This window comes from Ictalurus furcatus, chromosome 27 (genome assembly GCF_023375685.1).
Source record: "Ictalurus furcatus strain D&B chromosome 27, Billie_1.0, whole genome shotgun sequence".
In the NCBI taxonomy this organism is placed as follows: Eukaryota; Metazoa; Chordata; class Actinopteri; order Siluriformes; family Ictaluridae; genus Ictalurus; species Ictalurus furcatus.
The window spans coordinates 8,017,524-8,037,238 of record NC_071281.1 but is presented as its reverse complement, the minus strand read 5'-3'; the positions used below and the strand labels follow the sequence as shown (position 1 = coordinate 8,037,238).

Genomic DNA, 19,715 nt, shown 5'->3' with positions numbered 1-19,715 from the left:
ACTGTTTTATTAAAAGAAAAGGGATCTACTCCACGGTTGGGGCGTTTAAATGCCACCTTCGCCTTGTGTGCACGTAGTTTCATGCTCTCCCCGGCTTCGGGGGTCTCCTCCATGTACTCCGGTTTCCTCCCCCAGTCCAAAGACATGCGTGGTACGTTGATTGCCCTAGGCTCCAGGCTCCCTGCGACCCTGTGTAGGATAACCGGAACGGAAGATGGATGGATGTGATGTAATATTAAGCTTCACTGAGTGCACTATAAACTATTTTTTATTGACCTTTCCTGTTTGGGTAGATGTGACACACTCTGCCTCACCAACCCCGAAGCGGACTCCTTAATACTCTCTTATCATGTGTTAGTGATCTGTCCACAGACATTTTTAAATCATTGAATCATTGTTGAAGTGTCACACCAAGAGGCCATGCCTCCATCACCACCATAAGGCTATCACACTTATGATACACACGCAAGCACACACACACACACACACACACACACACACACTCACATGCACGCACACACACATGCACGCACGCACTCGCAGGATGAGATGGTTGAGTCAGTTAAAATGTAAACCCACATGCTATGACTTCCTCCTTCCAAGCAATGTAGAGGCCAAGACTTCCTTCACCACCTTAATGTAGTTTCTTCTTAAACCATAGTTTCAGAAAAAAGCAGCACAATTTTTAACCTTACTCACTTCTGCTTTTTTGCCACAGAGTCTATACAGTACAGTTATGTATAGTATGTATATACAGTATTACTCAAATCATAGCATATAGCTTCATTTTTAACACAGTGACATTATCTGCATTTGTATGTGTTTAGTGTTACAGATGTTGGTGTGCCCTAAACCTGAATTTTAATAAACCACTTTACCCCCGGAAACACTGGAAAACACTGGAGAAAAAAAAAAAACAGAGGCAGAAATGCAAACTCTGTCAGCATACTGTGTGTATACTGGCTCGGACATTTCCTCAACCTCAGACACATCACTCACAGCTACATAAGTTCATAACGGCACTCAACTAAAAAATCTCACATGTGCAGTAATATTACACAATCTATAATACAATATAATATAAAATAGTACAAAATATTTTCTAATGAATTTAATTGGCTCTAAATTTCCAGATTATAAACAAACTAGTAGCTTAATTTAAAGTAGCACATCCCTGGCCAAGGCAGGTGTTCATGACAGGAGCCAAGATTCTGTTCCCCACACTGAGCACTTCTTCATTCAGTGTGACGCAAGAATCTTTTCACAGAAAATATCAGAAACATTTCCGATATTACTCACTTTGGGGATTTCTATTTTGTTTTTTATTTTAGCTCAGTGCTGACCTTCTTCCTCAGTAGTTACCATGGTGAGTGAACTTTACACTTTCCTTTGTTTATTAATGTTAAAGTGAAAAGTGAAAAGAAGTAAACACAACCTCTGCGACAAACAATTTAAAAAATAATGTTAATGCAAAGTTACTTTATATTTGATGAAATTTAAAAAAAAAAAAAAAAGAATAGAATATGAATAAAATAGTAATTGTGGTAAGTTTGAGATTGTAAAATCTCAGAACTTAATAAGAAATTAATTTGTTAAATAACTCAAACCTTCTAAACCTCACCACCATCACCACCGGCTTGCTCAATAGGGATTAATCCACACACTTAAAATCTGTATGCTGTGTTTATATGTTTCTGTAAAGCTGCTTTGAGACAATGTCCACTGTAAAAAGTGCTATACAGATAAAATTGAATTGAATTGAATTGAATTGAACCTGAAGCATATTGATGCCTATAAGGCAGGGGGAGAATATAAAAAGATATCCTTCCAGCTAACCATTTCCATTGTCCAAAATATCATTAAGGAATGGCAGTTAAGGGGAACTTTGAAAGTCAAGGCAAGAGCTGTAAGACCAAGAAAACTCTCCAATAGAACACAGTTCCTACATCAGCATTCTGGAGCATGCATTCTCTCCCTCTCTCTCTCTCTCTCTCTCTCTCTCACACACACACACACACACACCAACTTAAGCAGAGACTAATTGTGTAGCAACAAGAAAACCCACAAGTTGTCACATCCGCCACAAAACTGTGTGACTCTTTATTTTCTCATCCCTTGCACAAAAAGTCTTCCAAAGTGTTCACCACATTGTGTAGTGCGATCCTTAACTCAGTTTAATTCTACATGTTTTTATGAAGATAAGCTGAAACATTTCCAACGTTACTTCTTTTTTTTCTTCAAAAAAGTGTAGTAATGGTGTTGCAGGGTTTCATCATTTTGCTTTTCTTCATCAGTAGTAGCCATGGTGAGTGTTTTTTTAAAAAAATTTATTTATTTATTTATTTACATTTTCTAACACTTCACACACACACACACACACACACACACATATATTAAATATATATATATATATATATATATATATATATATATATATATATATATATATATATATATATATGCGCTGCATGCGGTGACTTGTCTTTCTCAGGGTAAGTTATTAGCGTGCACAGTTATTAGGCAACTACATTTCAAATAATTTTTTTTCACTTACTTCTTTATTTTGCAGTCTTAAAGTATGATCTAACAAATAATGAACATAAAATAGCACCTGACGATTAATAAAAACAATTTTGACCCTTCAAAACTATTCTGTGATAAACATAGCCACCATTCACTCCATCCACTGAATCTATCAGTTTCTTGATCTGTTCATGATCAGTTTTAGTTGAGGCAGCCACCACAGCCTCGCAGATGATGTTCAAAAAGGTGAATTGTCTTCCCTCACTGTAAATCGCATGCTTGAGAATTGCACAGAAGTTCCCCATATGATTTAAGTCAGCTGAGGAAGGGGGCCAGGTCATCATTCTGTCATCTTTAATGCCTTTGTTGACTAGTCAAACAGTGGTGTACTTACATATATGAGATGGAGCATTGTCCTGCATAAAGATCACGGCCTTCTTGCATATTGCTGACTTCTTCCTTTACCACTGGCAGTAGGTTTGGGAGTTGATTTTCAGTCCATCTTCAGCCTGAAAAGGTCCAACTAGCTCATTCATAGTTGCCTAATTTTTTTTTTTTCAGAGAATGTGTGTTGATTACGATGATATATTACAAATTGTTTATAATGCTTATATATTGCCCGAATTGTTAAAACCTGAATTACTGCATGTCTTCAGTAAGTTCAGTTTGATGAGCTTCCTGAAAATAATCTGATATTTTAATTAGAGCTGTGATTTGCTTAGGCATTTACTTGGTACTGTACATGGTTGACTTTAACACTGCATGATATGTGATATGCTAAAATTGTTTGAAAAATATAAAATGTAAATATTTATATAAATATAAATATAAATCTCTGATGTGCAAACTCAAAAACTACTCTGAAAAGATTCGTTTTTTTCAATATGTGTAAAGAATTTGTTACACTGATACTGGTCAAGTGTCATTAGTGTAATGTTATTAATGAAGTACATTTAGTACAAAAGCAACTTCTTACAAACTCCTCTCAATAAGATTTTCTTTCTCTTCCTTAAGGACATATTGAATTCATTTATACAGCAAAGGATGAAGTAAAATTGTTTTGCGACACCAACAAATGGCAAATAAGCACAGAGTCTAACAACAGCATTGATGTGAATTGCACAGTGGAGTGTGTTCATGGTGAAGCACTCAAACTTAATAATATCCAGAATTCCTGCAAAAATAAAGATTCAGTCAAAGTTGGTGAAAAATGTTCGCTAATAGCAAGCAGTGGATTTTATCGATGTGTTACTGCTCTGGATTCTGGTTTCTTATTTCCATTCAAACCGTCTCCCAACACTGTCACATCATACATAGTCGCCACTGCAAATGAAGAAAGTGAGTCGCTTTTATTTTCTGTATTTTCTCAAGACAAATTTAGTTTTTCAGAATAATCAGCAAAAGTGTTTTTCCTTTAGTGACAACCAAGTCCGAGGAAAGATCTTCAGTCAAGCTAACTGAAGGTGAAGATGTACTTTTAAACTGCAGTGTCATCTTTACAAAAGAAAATTACCACAAGGAATTTGTAGTGTACTGGATCAAGACCATTGGAAAGAACAGTACCTGTGTGTATTCTTATGATTTTGATTTATATAATGGTATAACATACAATCCCCACTGCAATGTGCAAGAAGAACTGCTTTACAGACTCTCAGACCAAACTGAAGGCAAAAACTCCCATAACATCAGGATCAGTAACGTAACAGACTCAGATGGTGGACAATATCTTTGTGCTTTACAAGTGCACACACATGATAAAACAAAAGGAAAGTGGAAGATCATAAATAATATTACAGTCAGTGTACAAAAAGACAAAGGACCTGAAATAGCTGGAAACAGTGCTGGTGAGTGATAGTGTGCGTGTGTGTGTGTGTGTGTGTGTGTGTGTGTGTGAGTGTGTGCACCTTCATTAATTTCCTACCTACTTTTTAATTGTCGTTTATACACAGACCTCAACCCTAAAGATCCCATTCCTAAAGACAAGGCATCTGAAAGCACTGGAAACAACACTGGTGAGTTTCAGGTTCATGTGATAGTGTGTGTGTCTGTGTGTGTGTGTGTGTGTGTGTGTGTGTGTGTGTGTGCGCGTGTGTGTGTGTCTGTGTGTGTGTGTGTGTGTGTGTGTATGTGTGTGTGTGTGTGTGCGTGTGTGTGTATGTGTGTGTGTGTGTGTGTGTGCGTGTGTGTGTGTGTCTGTGCGTGTGTGCGTGTGTGTGTATGTGCGTGCGTGTGTGCGTGCGTGTGTGTGTGTGTGTGTCTCTGTGTGTGTGTGTGTGTGTGTGTGTGTGTGTGTGTATTTAAGGTTTGGAAAGGGTTAAATATAAGAACCCAGCATGTTGTTGTAGACTATCTCCCCTAACAATATTCCATTATTTCTATACAGAGTCTCTCATCCGCTTGTGTGTTACACTGCCAGTAATACTGGGTATTCCGGCAGCTCTTATGGTGGTATATTTATGGAAAAAAATGAAAATTTCACCAAGTAAGTGTCTTCTTAAGTAATAGTATGTCAAAATTTCTATGTTCTATACATAGACCAATATATTTGTTCTTCATTTATTTATTTATTTATTTATTTTACAGGATCTCAGGCTATGGAACTGCAAACGTAAGCTACTGCATTCATAATTAGATTTGCTTTAAACGAATATGACCCTCATTAATGTCTCTGTTGTCCTAATTCCGGTGATATTTATTTTTCGTCCCTTTCCAGAATCCAACATTGAGAAGAAACTCCTGATATGAACTTTGAGGCATGAGAGTAACACAACACTTAGGAAGAGCTGACGTTTAAAACGTGTTTAAAACTCTCCCAATACTGTCCCAGCATATGTCTTTCTCATTTCAAACCTACAAAATTAGTCCATTTAATAAATCTTACTTTGGGTCAAATTTAATGGCTCTGTATTTTCTTTCTAAGTATAAAAAAGCATTAGAATGTTTTTATTGATGAAAAGATATTTATGGCAATAAATAATTTATATCTTTGTAGCAATATATTCATTGCTGTTTCAACAGAAGAACATTGTGGTCCACCAGAGGACGCCACTGGTGACATAAAATATTTACCATTACTCCAGTTTCCTTTTAACAAAAATCTGGATTTTCTTTCCCACATCAGAGTATCACATTCTACATTGGGTACATTGCCAGTTGTAATTTATACTATACATGTAACCTGATCACAGAGGAATCAATAAGCCGCTCTTAAAGCAATCAACTGCCATAAAAGTGCCATTTATTCTCTGAGATTCCAAATCCACCTTACAGCTTCTGAAGCAACATTATAAACAATGGCATATAATTACACACCAATAAGTAAGCACGCTTACTTTATTTATTCCCCCTTTTATATATATATAATAACACACATGAAGCTGCATTTTGCTTTATGGACATCTTTGTATAGTCATGAATTCAGGTGCTAGATGCTCTGGCTCAGCGCAGGACTCCACAATCTTTTGAGTGTAGCTTATATTGTTTGGTGAAGATGTGGCACTTGACCAGTCTGAAGCGATGGCCACACTTGGTTACTGTCACTATGTACGTCAAGCTTCTGAAAAAGGAGCTGAAGGCTGAAGTCAAACTTAAGCTGACCACAAGAAAGCATAAAATATCAGTTTTAGATATCAGGAAAAAGTTTTAAGTATAATCTGACAGTAACATAAACAACTTCAACCAATGAACTATAGGAAGTATACTTCAACACAATAAGCAATGGCCCTGATGGCATTTGTAATCTTAAATCCTTTGTATTGAATGTAGGCATTGTTTTTGCTCCATCAATCCTCTGATATTTTAGTCCCTTCATTTGTTCCAAGTGAATTTAATGATGAGTTACAAATTGCTGGTGCTATGAAGTGCACTGAAAAGCTCCTGAAAATACTTCTGAATTGCTGCATATAATAATGCAAGGTGTCTTAGCTCAAAAAAGAAATTTTGTGCACTCTTCCAACTGTGCAAAGTAGCTGTTTCATTCCCATTTAATACTGCTTCTTGTGAGTGGAGATTTTCTGCACTAAAGATGGTGAAAACTGATCTCAGGTCCACTATGAAGGCAGATGAAGAACTGAGCAATTTGGTGTACTAAGTACGGAGGACAAAATCGTTGAACCTGGATGAATTTGTTGGTCTGTTTGCAAGCAAGCATAAAAACGGTAGAATACAGTTTACAGTTAACAAAAATTATATACAAAACTGAAAAGACTGAGTAAATAACAAGCTCAAAGGCCTTGAATGCTGAGCATTTGTTGATCTGTATTTGTTGTTTCTGTATAAAACATGAGAAATGTAGAATACAGAATACAGTGAAAATGTAACTAAAAAAAAAAACAACTGTGTAAATAAAATGGTCAATGATATAGACCATTGACTTTTGCCTCTTAATGCACTGAATCAGATAGTTTAGTGTTTGGAGAACAATAAGGTAGGAAGTAACTCACCCCTGTAATGGAGCCACTGATCCCCAGCTTGGACCCCCAGTTCAAACGGTATAGAAGCAGCACTGCGTCCCCACTGCGTGAAGGAGGGGTACTTTCTATGTTTTCACCCCTGCTATATTGCCCGTAGGTGTGAATGTGTGTGTGTGTGTGTGTGTGTGTGTGCACGATGCCCTGCAGTGGACTGTTTTCCCAGCCAGGGTGTATCCCTTACCCAAAGAGTTCCTGATAGGCTCTATTCAGGATACAGTACTGATGAACAAATGAATGAATGTATGAATGAATACAATCAGTACTGCCGGTTAGCTTAGGTGGACCTATACAGTTAGTGCTTAGCAGAGTTTTGGACAGTTATTATTTTTGTCTTTACCTGCCAGCAATATTTTCAAATGAGCTTAGTTGGCTCTATTTCACAAACTATAAACAAACTAGTAGCTTAATTGAAACTAGCACATCCCTGGCCTGGCAGTTACTACGTTCCTGACATGTTCATGAATGTGGTCTGTCTTTGTCCCACATCTGACCACTCCATGACACCCAAATGAATGTACAAACCTCTCACTCATGACTTTTTTGTTGCGTTCCCCAGGTTCTACTGTGAACCAGGATGTCCTGATTTCTGTTCATTCTGAATAATGTATTTGTATTCGGTTACATCTCTAGTTGAAATGTGTTATAAAGCATAGTGGCTACTATTAAATTATGATTTAACACATAGAAAGGCAGAAATCCATCCATCCATCCATCCATCCTTCTTCTACTGCTTACTCCTTCTTCAGGGTCGCGGGGGAACCTGGAGCCAATCCCAGGGAGCATTGGGCACAAGGCGGGGTAAGGCAGAAATCATATAATAAATTACATTACTGTATAATTGTTATATGAAGTTGTTTTATTGATGTTACTGAGTTGGGAATGTAAAAGAATAGTGAGATGAGGTGGGAAGCATTCTGTCCTTTACTATGAGCCAGAGATGGTGTCCCATGACTGCACCAAATCTCTGTGTACTAGCGGTCAGACAAGCATGTAGAGTGCAATTTAGCAACACTATTCATTTAAACTGCTCAGTAAAATTGGTTTCTCAGGAAATGTTCTGGTTGAAGCTTGAGTTTATGATAGACTAGATTTCAAATAAAGTTAATAGTAATTATGTATCTGTATTATGGCAAGAAGTGGATCTCTTGTTTCTATTCAAATGGAATTTTATTTTATTTTTCCCAATTTCCCACTTGTCAAATATAGAAGAAAGTCCTGATATGGTCTAAGACACGAGAGCAACACTGCGTTTAGGACACAGTGGAAGATCTGCTTTTTTAAAAATACTGAAAAGTCTTGCAATACTACTATTAAAATTTATTACAGAATATTTTATTTTGCACTGCTGGCAGGTGGGGGCATGGTGTCACGTATCAAGAAACTCTGGACTCCACTTCCCATCAGCCATTGCACTGCACTAGCTGTCACATGACCACCTGCACCTGACTCACGTTTTGTTAATGAGCACTCGTGTGTGTATATATAGTCCTTGTCTGCACTGTTTGCTTGTCTTTCGTTGTCTTAGACTCATGTTGTTTATGTCTCGGTGTTTTGTTTCATGCCACAGTGATTTTCCAAGTTGTCTTAGTGTCTTTGTTTCTTAGTACGTTTGTTTCAATAAATGTCATTATCTGCACTTGCTTCTGGCTCAACCTCGATTCGTGACAGAACGAAAGACCCACTATCAGAAGCAGCAGATCACCACGATGGACGCCTGGTTTGCAGCATATGCGGAGTGGTATTTAGGACTACTGGAGCAGGGAAGAAGGACAGATGAACTGCTCGCTCAGAATAACCGCATGCTAGGCCTGCCGCAGCTGGACAGACCATGCACCAGGCCACACCCGGCGTTTGTAAGGGACTACGCCATGACACGCCGACAGGAGGAGGAATTTTTGGTCGGGGCTGAGACCAACTCCCACCCTCCCTCCCCTATTATGGATCTCGCTCAGCCATCATGCCCCGCCGAGGACGTCGCTCCGCTTTCATGCCCCGCCGAGGACGTCGCTCCGCTTTCATGCCCCGCCGAGGACGTCGCTCCGCCTCCCTGTTCAGCTATGGACGTCGCTCCGCCTCCCTGTTCGGCTGTGGACGTCGCTCAGCCTCCCTGTTCGGCTATGGACGTCGCTCTGCCTCCCTGTTCGGCTGAGGATGTCGCTCTGCCTTCCTGCTCGGCTGAGGACGTCGCTCTGCCTTCCTGCTCGGCTGAGGACGTCGCTCTGCCTTCCTGCTCGGCTGAGGACGTCGCTCTGCCTTCCTGCTCGGCTGAGGACGTCGCTCTGCCTTCCTGCTCGGCTGAGGACGTCGCTCTGCCTTCCTGCTCGGCTGAGGACGTCGCTCTGCCTTCCTGCTCGGCTGAGGTCGTCGCTCTGCCTTCCTGCTCGGCTGAGGTCGTCGCTCTGACATCCTGCTTCACTGAGGATGTCACTCTGCCTCCATGTTCCGCTAAAGACGTCGCCCCTTTTCTTTGCTTCTCTCAGTATGTCGCTCCCCCTTCCTGCTCCACGGAGGACATCGTTCCCCCCTCATGCTCCAAGGAGAGCATCGTTCCTCCCTTGGGCCTCGCGGAGAACCTCGCTCCTCTTCCTGGCCTCGCGGAGAACCTCGCTCCTCTTCCTGGCCTCGCGGAGAACCTCGCTCCCCCCTTGAGTCTCGCGGAGAACCTCGCTCCTCTTCCTGGCCTCGCGGAGAACCTCGCTCCCCCCTTGAGTCTCATGGAGAACATCGCTCCCCTCTCCTGTCCCGTGGAGGACGTCGCCCCGCTTTTATGCTCTGCCGAGGACGTCGCCCCGCTTTCATGTTCAGCTGAGGAAGTATCTCAGCCTCCCTGTGCTGTTGTGGAAGCCGCCCGGCCTCCTGGTTTTGCTGGGGACATTTTTTCCAGGGGGCCAGGACCACCCGATGGAGGACGTATAATTTTGGGCGCTCCGGGAGTAGCGCCCTTGGGGGAGGGTTCTGTCACGTATCAAGAAACTCTGGACTCCACTTCCCATCAGCCACTGCACTGCACTAGCTGTCACATGACCACCTGCACCTGACTCACGTTTTGTTAATGAGCACTCGTGTGTGTGTGTGTGTGTGTGTGTGTGTGTGTGTGTGTGGTCCTTGTCTGCACTGTTTGCTTGTCTTTCGTTGTCTTAGACTCATGTTGTTTGTCTCGGTGTTTTGTTTCATGCCACAGTGATTTTCCAAGTTGTCTTAGTGTCTTTGTTTCTTAGTACGTTTGTTTCAATAAATGTCATTATCTGCACTTGCTTCTGGCTCAACCTCGATTCGTGACACATAGTTTGATGGGGGTGTGGCTGAATGAGCAAACACTTCGCAGCTTAAGGACACAGCGGACTCAGGGTGAGATGACTGGTGATCGTTATTTTTGTCCGTGCCCTGCACCAGAAACAAGGCAAAAACCACAAGCGGCCAAACAGGAAATCAGCAGCTTTGCAACAACTTGGTTCAGTTCAGTTCAGCTCAGCTCCACTGTCTCACACACACACACCAGCCTCGCTCACTGACTGTGGGAATGAGAGAGAGAAAAACAGTATAATAAATAAGCATTAATAAATGAAATACAGGTGTGCCACATTCATTTGCTCACTCCCCCACACTCCCTCCAAACCACGCCCCCACCTGCCACAGTACAATACAATAAAAATGATAATATTTTATGTTATTGCAGCAAGAGTGTTGTGTGTGTATATAATGTTAATAAGTTATTCTACATGTTTGAAGGCAAATATTCAAGTCATATTGAGGCACAAGGGTCTCTATAAAAAATGTATTTGTAAAGAAAAGTTGTGACATTATGCAAAGAAATTAAGTTTATTTTTGACACAGAGATTGATGTTGGTCAATTGGTGTTAACCTGATGAGCGATAGCTTCAAAACTACACACACAAACACACACACACATTTTTTCTAACTGAAAGGCTTCAGTAAACATGACACCATTTCCAGTAATGGAACATAGTGAGCATTGATGCTTCCTGGTTTGTGCGGTGCATTATGGGATTTTTTAGGAAGTGAAATTTCCAGTGCATTGGCAGGATTTTGCGATTGAGACAGCCCTTAAAATGGCCAACTCCCTGATCAGTGCCCTGACTACTGAACTTGGGAGCTGGTTAAGACATACTCCTGGTTTAACTGCTGAAGCTTGATTATAATTATGATAGTCTAGATATCTGCACAAGTAAATCTGTGGATAAATAATGCCAGTCAATAGTAAAGACTGGGATGTTTAAAATGTGTTACTGCTCTGTATTATGGTTTATGTCACATCATATGTCCTTGTCATTTCAAATGTACAAAATGGGTACATTATAATGAATCTGATATTGGGTTCAATTTAATGGCTTTGAATTTTCTGTCTCAGCCAATACAATGTTCTATTTTTGAATAAGTAGCAATGTCTGTAAATTTTTATGACGGTGTTATCATGTTATTGACATTCTATAACAAACGAGTCAGTGTAAGGCAACACTAGGAACATTCTTATCACAGGATCATTGTGGTCCACCAGAGAGTGCTAGTGTTTAAATAAAGATATCCACCATTAATCCTCCTGAGCCCTCCATCATAAGTCACAAACTTCAGTTATTCAAAACGATTAATGCTACACTGTCAAAACAATCTCTTAAATTTATGGTAAGAACAAAACAAGACTAGCAGTTGTGGTTCGAAGAACTGTAAAAAGCATGGTAGTAACATTTATTGCAATATGGTTAACTAGTTCCCTGCCTCTATTTTACCATAAAAGACTGTTGTTTATTTACAGTAATGTAGGCTACAATAAAAAATAAAGACACATGAATTGATGTCAGATTTTTGCTGTAAGATTAACAGTCAAAACTTGTGTTTGCTTTTATGCTGACCCCTGTCCACTGCTGAAATCATCTACAGTGGACACGTGAGCATCAGAACTGGACCATGTAGCAATGGAAGAAGGTATCCTAGTCTGATGAATCATGCTTACCCGAGGAAGAGATGGCACCAGGATGGACTATGGGAAGAAGGCAAGCTGGTGGAGGAAGTGTGATGCACTGAGCATTGTTCTGCTGGGAAACTTTGGGTCCTGGTATTCATGTGGATGTTACTTTGACACGTACTAGCTACAAGAGATTGTTGCACGTACCAGCTAAACATTGTTGCAGACAATGTACACCCTTTGTCATGGCAACAGTATTCCCTAATGGCAGTGGTTTCTTTCAGCAGGATAATGCGCCCTGCCGCACTGCAATGATTGTTCAGGAATGGTTTAACAACATTCCAAAGAGTTCAAGGTGTTCACTCCAAATTCCTCAGATCTCAATCTGATCGAGCATCTGTGGGATGTGCTGAACAAACAAGTCAGAACCATAGAGGTTCCACCTCGCAACTTACAGAACTCAAAGGATCTGCTGCTAACATCTTGGTGCCAGATACCACAGCACACCTTCAGAGGATTTGTGGAGTCTATGCCTCAGGTCAGAGGTATTTTGGCAGCACACGGGGGACCTACACAATATTAGGTAGGTGCAGCGGAGGCACCACGAGGGGTCCCAGGGGACCAGGCCACCTAGGTCACTGTGCCCCTCACCTCTGATAAGCACCCGACCCCACCCCCAAATGCAATTTCACCCGCTGGGACTCAGCACCACTCCACTGTGCCCTCTTACTTCTTGAAATATTAATAATTAGCAAAATATTTTTTACAACTATTTTGTAAATTAATTTAGATTTACCATAAATACTGATTATGAATGAAGAGTAGAAGTTGATTAAAAAATACTTAATGTCATGATAGACAGTCATTACATAGATGCTGCTATTATGACAGTGACGTAAATAATGGTTGAGTGTGGTTGTGAGACCAAATTTTGCAAAACTGACTAATGCTTAGCTCATGCATCGTGTGGAAAGACCTCGTTCTGAGAATGATTAACACTTCTACTCGTCGCCTGCAGCTTTTTTAAAGGTAAGATGTCTTTTTGCTTTTGCTTGTCTTTGTCACTAGTATGAGGTTATGTGAACAGTGCTGGTTATTATTATTTATGTGAGTGCTTTATGTATAGCCTAGCTCTTTAGCATCGTCAGGTGATGACATGATGGTTTTTATAGTGTGCCACGCTTCATCTTTGCTTAAAAATAGGTTTAGTAAAGTGGTATTATTATTATTGTAATAATTCTTGGCTAAGGTAATATGAAATGTGAGCCTCTCTTTACACCCAAAATTAAAAAGCTGCCACCACCTTTAATTACCTGGGGAGGTCCGATCAAAGGAGTCTGATCAAACACACTGCATCCACAATTATAAGGAATTTCATTTCATTCTTTAAAATTATTATTATTTTAGTGAGGTGGATGAGGTAGGCCCCCAGTGACACATCGAGGCCCCCTCATTCCGAATGCCCTGGCGCCGACCCTGGACAGGTGGTTTAAGTGTTACAGATGATTACTGTATATATTTTTACATTTGGTATTAACTCAGTTATCAAACTGTCTTCGTGGCAATTAAAAATTCATAAGCAGAAAAGTTCATTACAGCTTTTAGATGAAGTATGTTTTGTGGAACCTATCGACTGTTCAATGATGGAGACTTGAGTGCAAAACTCTTTGTGGAAATTGCAATGCTAAGGCTATAATAGCAATTGTAGTCCTAGCCATCACAGCATAACTGTTCATATGAATTGAGGTCCAAAGCCATCTTATGGTTTTTCAGTGGTACCATCTTCAGCATTCTCAATGATCTTTAGGCTGCACAACGTTGGGCCATCCTCAGCAGCAGCATGTAACTTCCAATTGATGAGAACTCCAACCTGAAGTAGGATCAGGATGGATCAGGCAGGTCCGGAGAGCAGAAGGGGTCAGGATCACTGGTATCTCAGGAGTATCATGTGTAGCTTGACAGAAGGAGAGAGTGAGAGAGAGGGAAAGAGAGTGAAAGTGAGGGAGAGATTGCTAGGTATGCTTATTGTCCAGTAATGGTTAAGGACAATGTACTTTATGTGAGTGCAAGCAGGGACTCTGGCAAGACTAACTATGACAGCATAACTAAAAGGGAGAGCCAGAAGGTAACACAGAGATGAGGGCTTCCTGGGACATAAGGTGGCCAACCACTCCACTATCAACAAACTTGGGTGAACGCATGAAAGTGGGGGGTTCGTCACAACACTCCATGCCTGTGAGCCCTCTAGATCTGCTCCTTTACCTAAGACAAAACCTATTCACAAAAAGCTTGAGTAAACAAATATTTTTTCAGCCTAGACTTAAACACTGAGACTGTGTCTGAGTCCTGAACACTAATTGGAAGGCTGTTCCATAACTGTGGGGCTTTGTAAGAGAAAGCTCTTCCCCCTGCTGTAGCCTTCACTATTCAAGGTACCAACAAATAGCCTGCACCTTCTGATCGAAGTAGGCATGGCGGATCATAAAAGACCAAAAGTTCGCTCGGGTACTGTGGCGCGAGACCATGCAGCGCTTTATAGGTCAATAGTAGTATAAATACAATTTTATACTGCTACCGTATCTTTAGGTACGTGTAAATATGATAAAATTAATGCAGTCACATTGTTTGCACTTTAACACTTTGAAGTCTTAAATTCACTTCAGGAACTTGCCACACATTCTTAGCATGTATTCTCTCTCTCTCTCTCTCTCTCTCTCTCTCTCTCTCTCTCACTCACTCACACACACACACACACACACACACACACACACACACACACACACACACAGATTCTATATCTATTAAAAAGACAATCCACAAGTTGTGACACCCACCTCTGAACAGCATGTGTGTCTCTTGGTCACTACATTTCCTAATGACTTCCTTAAAAAGTCTTCTAAATTACTAACTTCTTGTTTTTTCCCCCCTCAGTGTAATAATGCTGTTCGAGTGTTTTGTCCTTCTCGTTTTCTTCATCAGTAGTAGCCATGGTGAGTGGTTTTAAAAAAAAATCTTATCATGATTATCATTTTGAAGCTGAGAAACGACGGAATATCAATCAGTCATTGCACAAACATTGAGCATAGATAATACAACAATTTGGAGTGTCCTGAAAAAGTAGGAAACCACTGGTGTACAGAGCAACAGACCTGAATGGGTCAGCCAAGGATAGCAACGACAGTTGATGACAGAAACATTATGAAAACTGTGAAGAAAACCCCCAAAATAACAATCAATGACATCAACAGCCTCCATGGGACAGGGGTGAAGGTATCACAATCCACCATTTGAAGAAGACTTTGAGAGCAGAATTATAGAGGCCATACCATAATATGCAAACCACTCATCAGCAGTTCGAATCAGAAAGCCAGATTGAAATTTGCAAAGAAATACAGAGACGAGCCACAAAAGTTCTAAACCAAGTTCAACCTCTACCAAAGTGATGGAAAAGCCAAAGTGTGGAGAATGAAAGATCTGCGCATGATCCAAAACATACAACTCATCTGTGAAACATGGTGGAGGTAGTGTCGTGGCATGGGTTTGCTTGGCTGCTTCTGGAACAGGCTCACTAATATTTTTTCCTGATGTAACTCATGATGGTAGCAGCAGAATGAAGTCAGACATTTACAGGAACATTCTGTCTTTCAATTTACAGAGAAATGCATCCAATCTAATTGGGAAGAAGTTTATCATGCAGCAAAACAAAGATCTAAAACACACTACCAACTCAACAAAGGACTTTATCAGGGGAAAAGGTTGAAGGATTTAAATTGGCCAAGTCAACCACCAGACCTTAACACAATTGAGCATGCATTTCACCTCCTAAAGAGGAGACTGAGGTCAAAGTCTGGAAAAGCATCATGAAGAAACCAACAGTTTGGTGATATTGATGAATCGCAGGCTTGATGCAGTTATTGCAAGCAAGGGATATGCAGCCAAATATTAAGTGCTATTTTCTTTCATTTACTTCAAGACATATCTGTTCCTATATTTCTTGCTCACCTAAAAATTGGGTGGGCTGATACAAACCTTTTATGCTGTTTAACACATCTAGATGTAAATGCCAGGAAATAAAAGCTGATATCATAAACTCTCATCTCATATCCATTTTTTGATCTCAAACCCAAATTTCTTTGGTGTATAGCACAGGGTTATGCCAGAATCAGAGCAGGACTACAGTTCCCAGCAGCCATTGCACCCTACTGCATCACTGTCACATGACCAACTGCAACTGATTCAGGTTGATGTGTACAAGCACTACTATTTAAGTCACGTTTTGCATAGCACTGGATGCTTCTCCAGCCCGCTCACTTCTCCCCACACCGAGAAGACTGCAACCCTCACTACCTGCACTACAATCCCCCACTCCCTCACCTTCCACATTCTCCCACTTTTAAAATAAAAGTGTACATTTTTGCCCCACTCCAGCCTCCTGAGCATCTGCCACACTAGTTTGTCCACACTTGCCTAAGACTGTAAACACTTGCCTAAGACTGTCCACACTTGCCTAAGACTGTGCCGCCTGATTGGTGTATATATATTATTATTATTGTATGTCATTATATTATGTATTTTAGGAACGTGCTTATAATAAATCATACAATGTCACTAGAAAAGCAGGTACATGGGAAGGAATTTTACACTGTGGCTGCTGGAATTGTAAGCAGCATACACGTGACATTCACATCACACCAAACGATAGTCACCTCATTTTTCTTTTAACAGAGAAGGCGTGTTGATTAAAATTATATGTTGCAACTTTTTTATATGCTACAACTTGCCCGAAGTGTTAAAACCTGAATTACTGCATGTCTTCAGTATGTTCAGTTTGATGAGCTTCCTGAAAATAATCTGATATTTTAATTAGAGCTGTGATTTGCTTAGGCGTTTACTTGGTACTGTACATGGTTGACTTTAACATTGCATGATATGTGATATGTTAACATTGGTAAAAATAATTTTAAAAATAAACATTTATATAAATATAGATATTTATATATATAAATATAAATCTCTGAAATACAAACTCAAAAACTACTCTGAAAAGTTTATTTTCTTCTGTTTTGATATGTAAAAAATTTGTTACACTGATACTGGTCAAGTGTCATTAGTGTAATGTTATTAATGAAGTACATTTAGTACAAAAGTAACTTCTTACAAACTCCTCTCAATAAGATTTTCTTTCTCTTCCTTAAGGACATACTGAATTCATTTATACAGCAGAGGATGAAGTAAAATTGTTTTGCGACACCAACAAATGGGAAATAAGCACAGAGTCTGACAACAGCATTGATGTGTATTGCACAGTGGAGTGTGTTCATGGTGAAGCACTCAAACTTAATAATATCCAGAATTCCTGCAAAAATAAAGATTCAGTCAAAGTTGGTGAAAAATGTTCGCTAATAGCAAGCAGTGGATTTTATCGATGTGTTACTGCTCTGGATTCTATTTTCTTATTTCCATTCAAACCGTCTCCCAACACTGTCACATCATACATAGTCGCCACTGCAAATGAAGAAAGTGAGTCGCTTTTATTTTCTGTATTTTCTCAAGACAAATTTAGTTTTTCAGAATAATCAGCAAAAGTGTTTTTCCTTTAGTGACAAACAAGTCTGAGGAAAGATCTTCAGTCGAGCTAACTGAAGGTGAAGATGTACTTTTAAACTGCAGTGTCATCTTTACAAAAGAATATGACAACAAGCAATTTGTAGTGTACTGGATCAAGACCATTGGAAAGAACAGTACCTGTGTGTATTCTTATGATTTTGATTTATATAATGGTATAACATACAATCACCACTGCAATGTGCAAGAAGAACTGCTTTACATACTCTCAGACCAAACTGAAGGCAAAAACACCCATAACATCAGGATCAGTAACGTAACAGACTCAGATGCTGGACAATATCTTTGTGCTTTACAAGTGCACACACATGATAAAACAAAAGGAAAGTGGAAGATCATAAATAATATTACAGTCAGTGTACAAAAAGACAAAGGACCTGAAATAGCTGGAAACAGCGCTGGTGAGTGATAGTGTGTGTGTGTGTGTGTGTGTGTGTGTGTGTGTGTGTGTGTGTGTGTGTGTGTGTGTGCGTGTATGTGTGTGCGTGCGTGTGTGTGTGTGTGTGTGTGTGTGTATTTAAGGTTTGGAAAGGGTTAAATATAAGAACCCAGCATGTTGTTGTAGACTATCTCCCCTAACAATATTCCATTATTTCTATACAGAGTCTCTCATCCGCTTGTGTGTTACACTGCCAGTAATACTGGGTATTCCGGCAGCTCTTATGGTGGTATATTTATGGAAAAAGATGAAAATTTCACCAAGTAAGTGTCTTCTTAAGTAATAATATGTAAAAATTTCTATGTTCTGTACATAGACTAATATATTTGTTCTTCAATTTTTTATTTTATTTTATTTATTTATTTTTTCACAGGATCTCAGGCTATGGAACTGCAAACGTAAGCTACTGCATTCATAATTAGATTTGCTTTAAATGAATATGACCCTCATTAATGTCTCTGTTGTCCTAATTCCTGTGATATTTATTTTTCGTCCCTTTCCAGAATCCAACATTGAGAAGAAACTCCTGATATGAACTTTGAGGCATGAGAGTAACACAGCACTTAGGAAGAGCTGACGTTTAAAACGTGTTAAATATGTGCTCTTTATTATGCTTTCTTTTACTTATTGAAACTCTCTCAATACTGTCCCAGCATATGTCTTTCTCATTTCAAACCTACAAAATTAGTCCATTTAATAAATCTGACTTTGGGTCAAATTTAATGGCTCTGTATTTTCTTTCTAAGTATAAAAAAGCATTAGAATGTTTTTATTGATGAAAAGACATTTATGGCAATAAATAATTTATATCTTTGTAGCAATATATTCATTGCTGTTTCAACAGAAGAACATTGTGGTCCACCAGAGGACGCCACTGGTGACATAAAATATTTACCATTACTCCAGTTTCCTTTTAACAAAAATCCAGATTTCCTTTCCCACATCAGTGGATCACATTCTACATTGGGTACACTGCTAATTGTAATTTATACTATACATGTAACCTGATCACAGAGGACTCTGTAAGCAGCTCTTGTGTGGTTGTTTGGTTGTGCCAACTTTACCAGCAATAACAGCAACCAATTGCTACTGATAACTGGAGATCAGTCTTTCACGTACTTCTAGGACCAGGACTTAGTCCTATGCTTTGGATCATTGTCTTGCTGCATAATCCAGTTGTGCTTGAGTTTCAACTTACGGACTGAAGACCGGACAATATCCTTTGGGATTTTCGGGTAGACGGCAGAATTATTTTTTTTTTCAATTATTGCAAGTTGCCCAGGACCTGAAGCAGCAAACCATCCCCACGTCATCACACTGCCACCACCATGCTTCGCTGTAGGTATGATGTTCTTTTTGTGGAATTCTGTGTTTGGTTTACGCCAGATGTAACGGGACCCCTGTCTTCCAAACAGTTCCACTTTCAACTCATCAATCCACAGAAAATTTTCCCAAAATGTTTGAGGATCATCAAGGTGTGTTTTGGCAAAATTCAGATGAGCCTTAATGTTCTTCTGGGTTAGCAGTGGTTTTCGCCTCACCACTCTTCCATGGAAGCCATTTTTACCCAGTGTCTTTCTGATAGTGAAGTCATGAACAGTGATCTTTATTGATGTGAGAGAGGCCTGTAGGTCCTTTCTTGTCTTCTCTTTTGTAACTTGCTGGATGAGTCATCACTGTGTTCTTGGAGGAATTTTGGAAGGTGCCGAACTTCTGGGAAGGTTCACTACTGTGG

General features: G+C 39.8%; 1 protein-coding gene across 3 annotated transcripts; it reads left to right on the top strand.

Annotated features, from left to right (window-relative positions):
- The first annotated feature begins 1,966 nt into the window (after positions 1-1,966).
- Positions 1,967-19,186, top strand: LOC128602667 (uncharacterized). 3 transcript variants are annotated; one of them, XM_053616596.1, is made up of 7 exons: positions 1,967-2,305; positions 3,538-3,861; positions 3,942-4,367; positions 4,473-4,535; positions 18,145-18,243; positions 18,354-18,378; positions 18,484-19,186. In XM_053616596.1, the coding sequence occupies exons 1-7, from the start codon at positions 2,254-2,256 to the stop codon at positions 18,494-18,496; spliced, it is 1,002 nt and encodes a 333-aa protein (XP_053472571.1). In that variant the 5' UTR covers positions 1,967-2,253; the 3' UTR covers positions 18,497-19,186. The 3 variants fall into 3 exon arrangements, with proteins under 3 accessions (XP_053472571.1, XP_053472570.1, XP_053472572.1); XM_053616595.1 differs by lacking the exons at positions 18,145-18,243; positions 18,354-18,378; positions 18,484-19,186 and adding exons at positions 4,907-5,005; positions 5,107-5,131; positions 5,237-5,296; XM_053616597.1 differs by lacking the exons at positions 3,538-3,861; positions 3,942-4,367; positions 18,145-18,243; positions 18,354-18,378; positions 18,484-19,186 and adding exons at positions 4,907-5,005; positions 5,107-5,131; positions 5,237-5,296.
- The last annotated feature ends 529 nt before the right edge of the window (positions 19,187-19,715 follow it).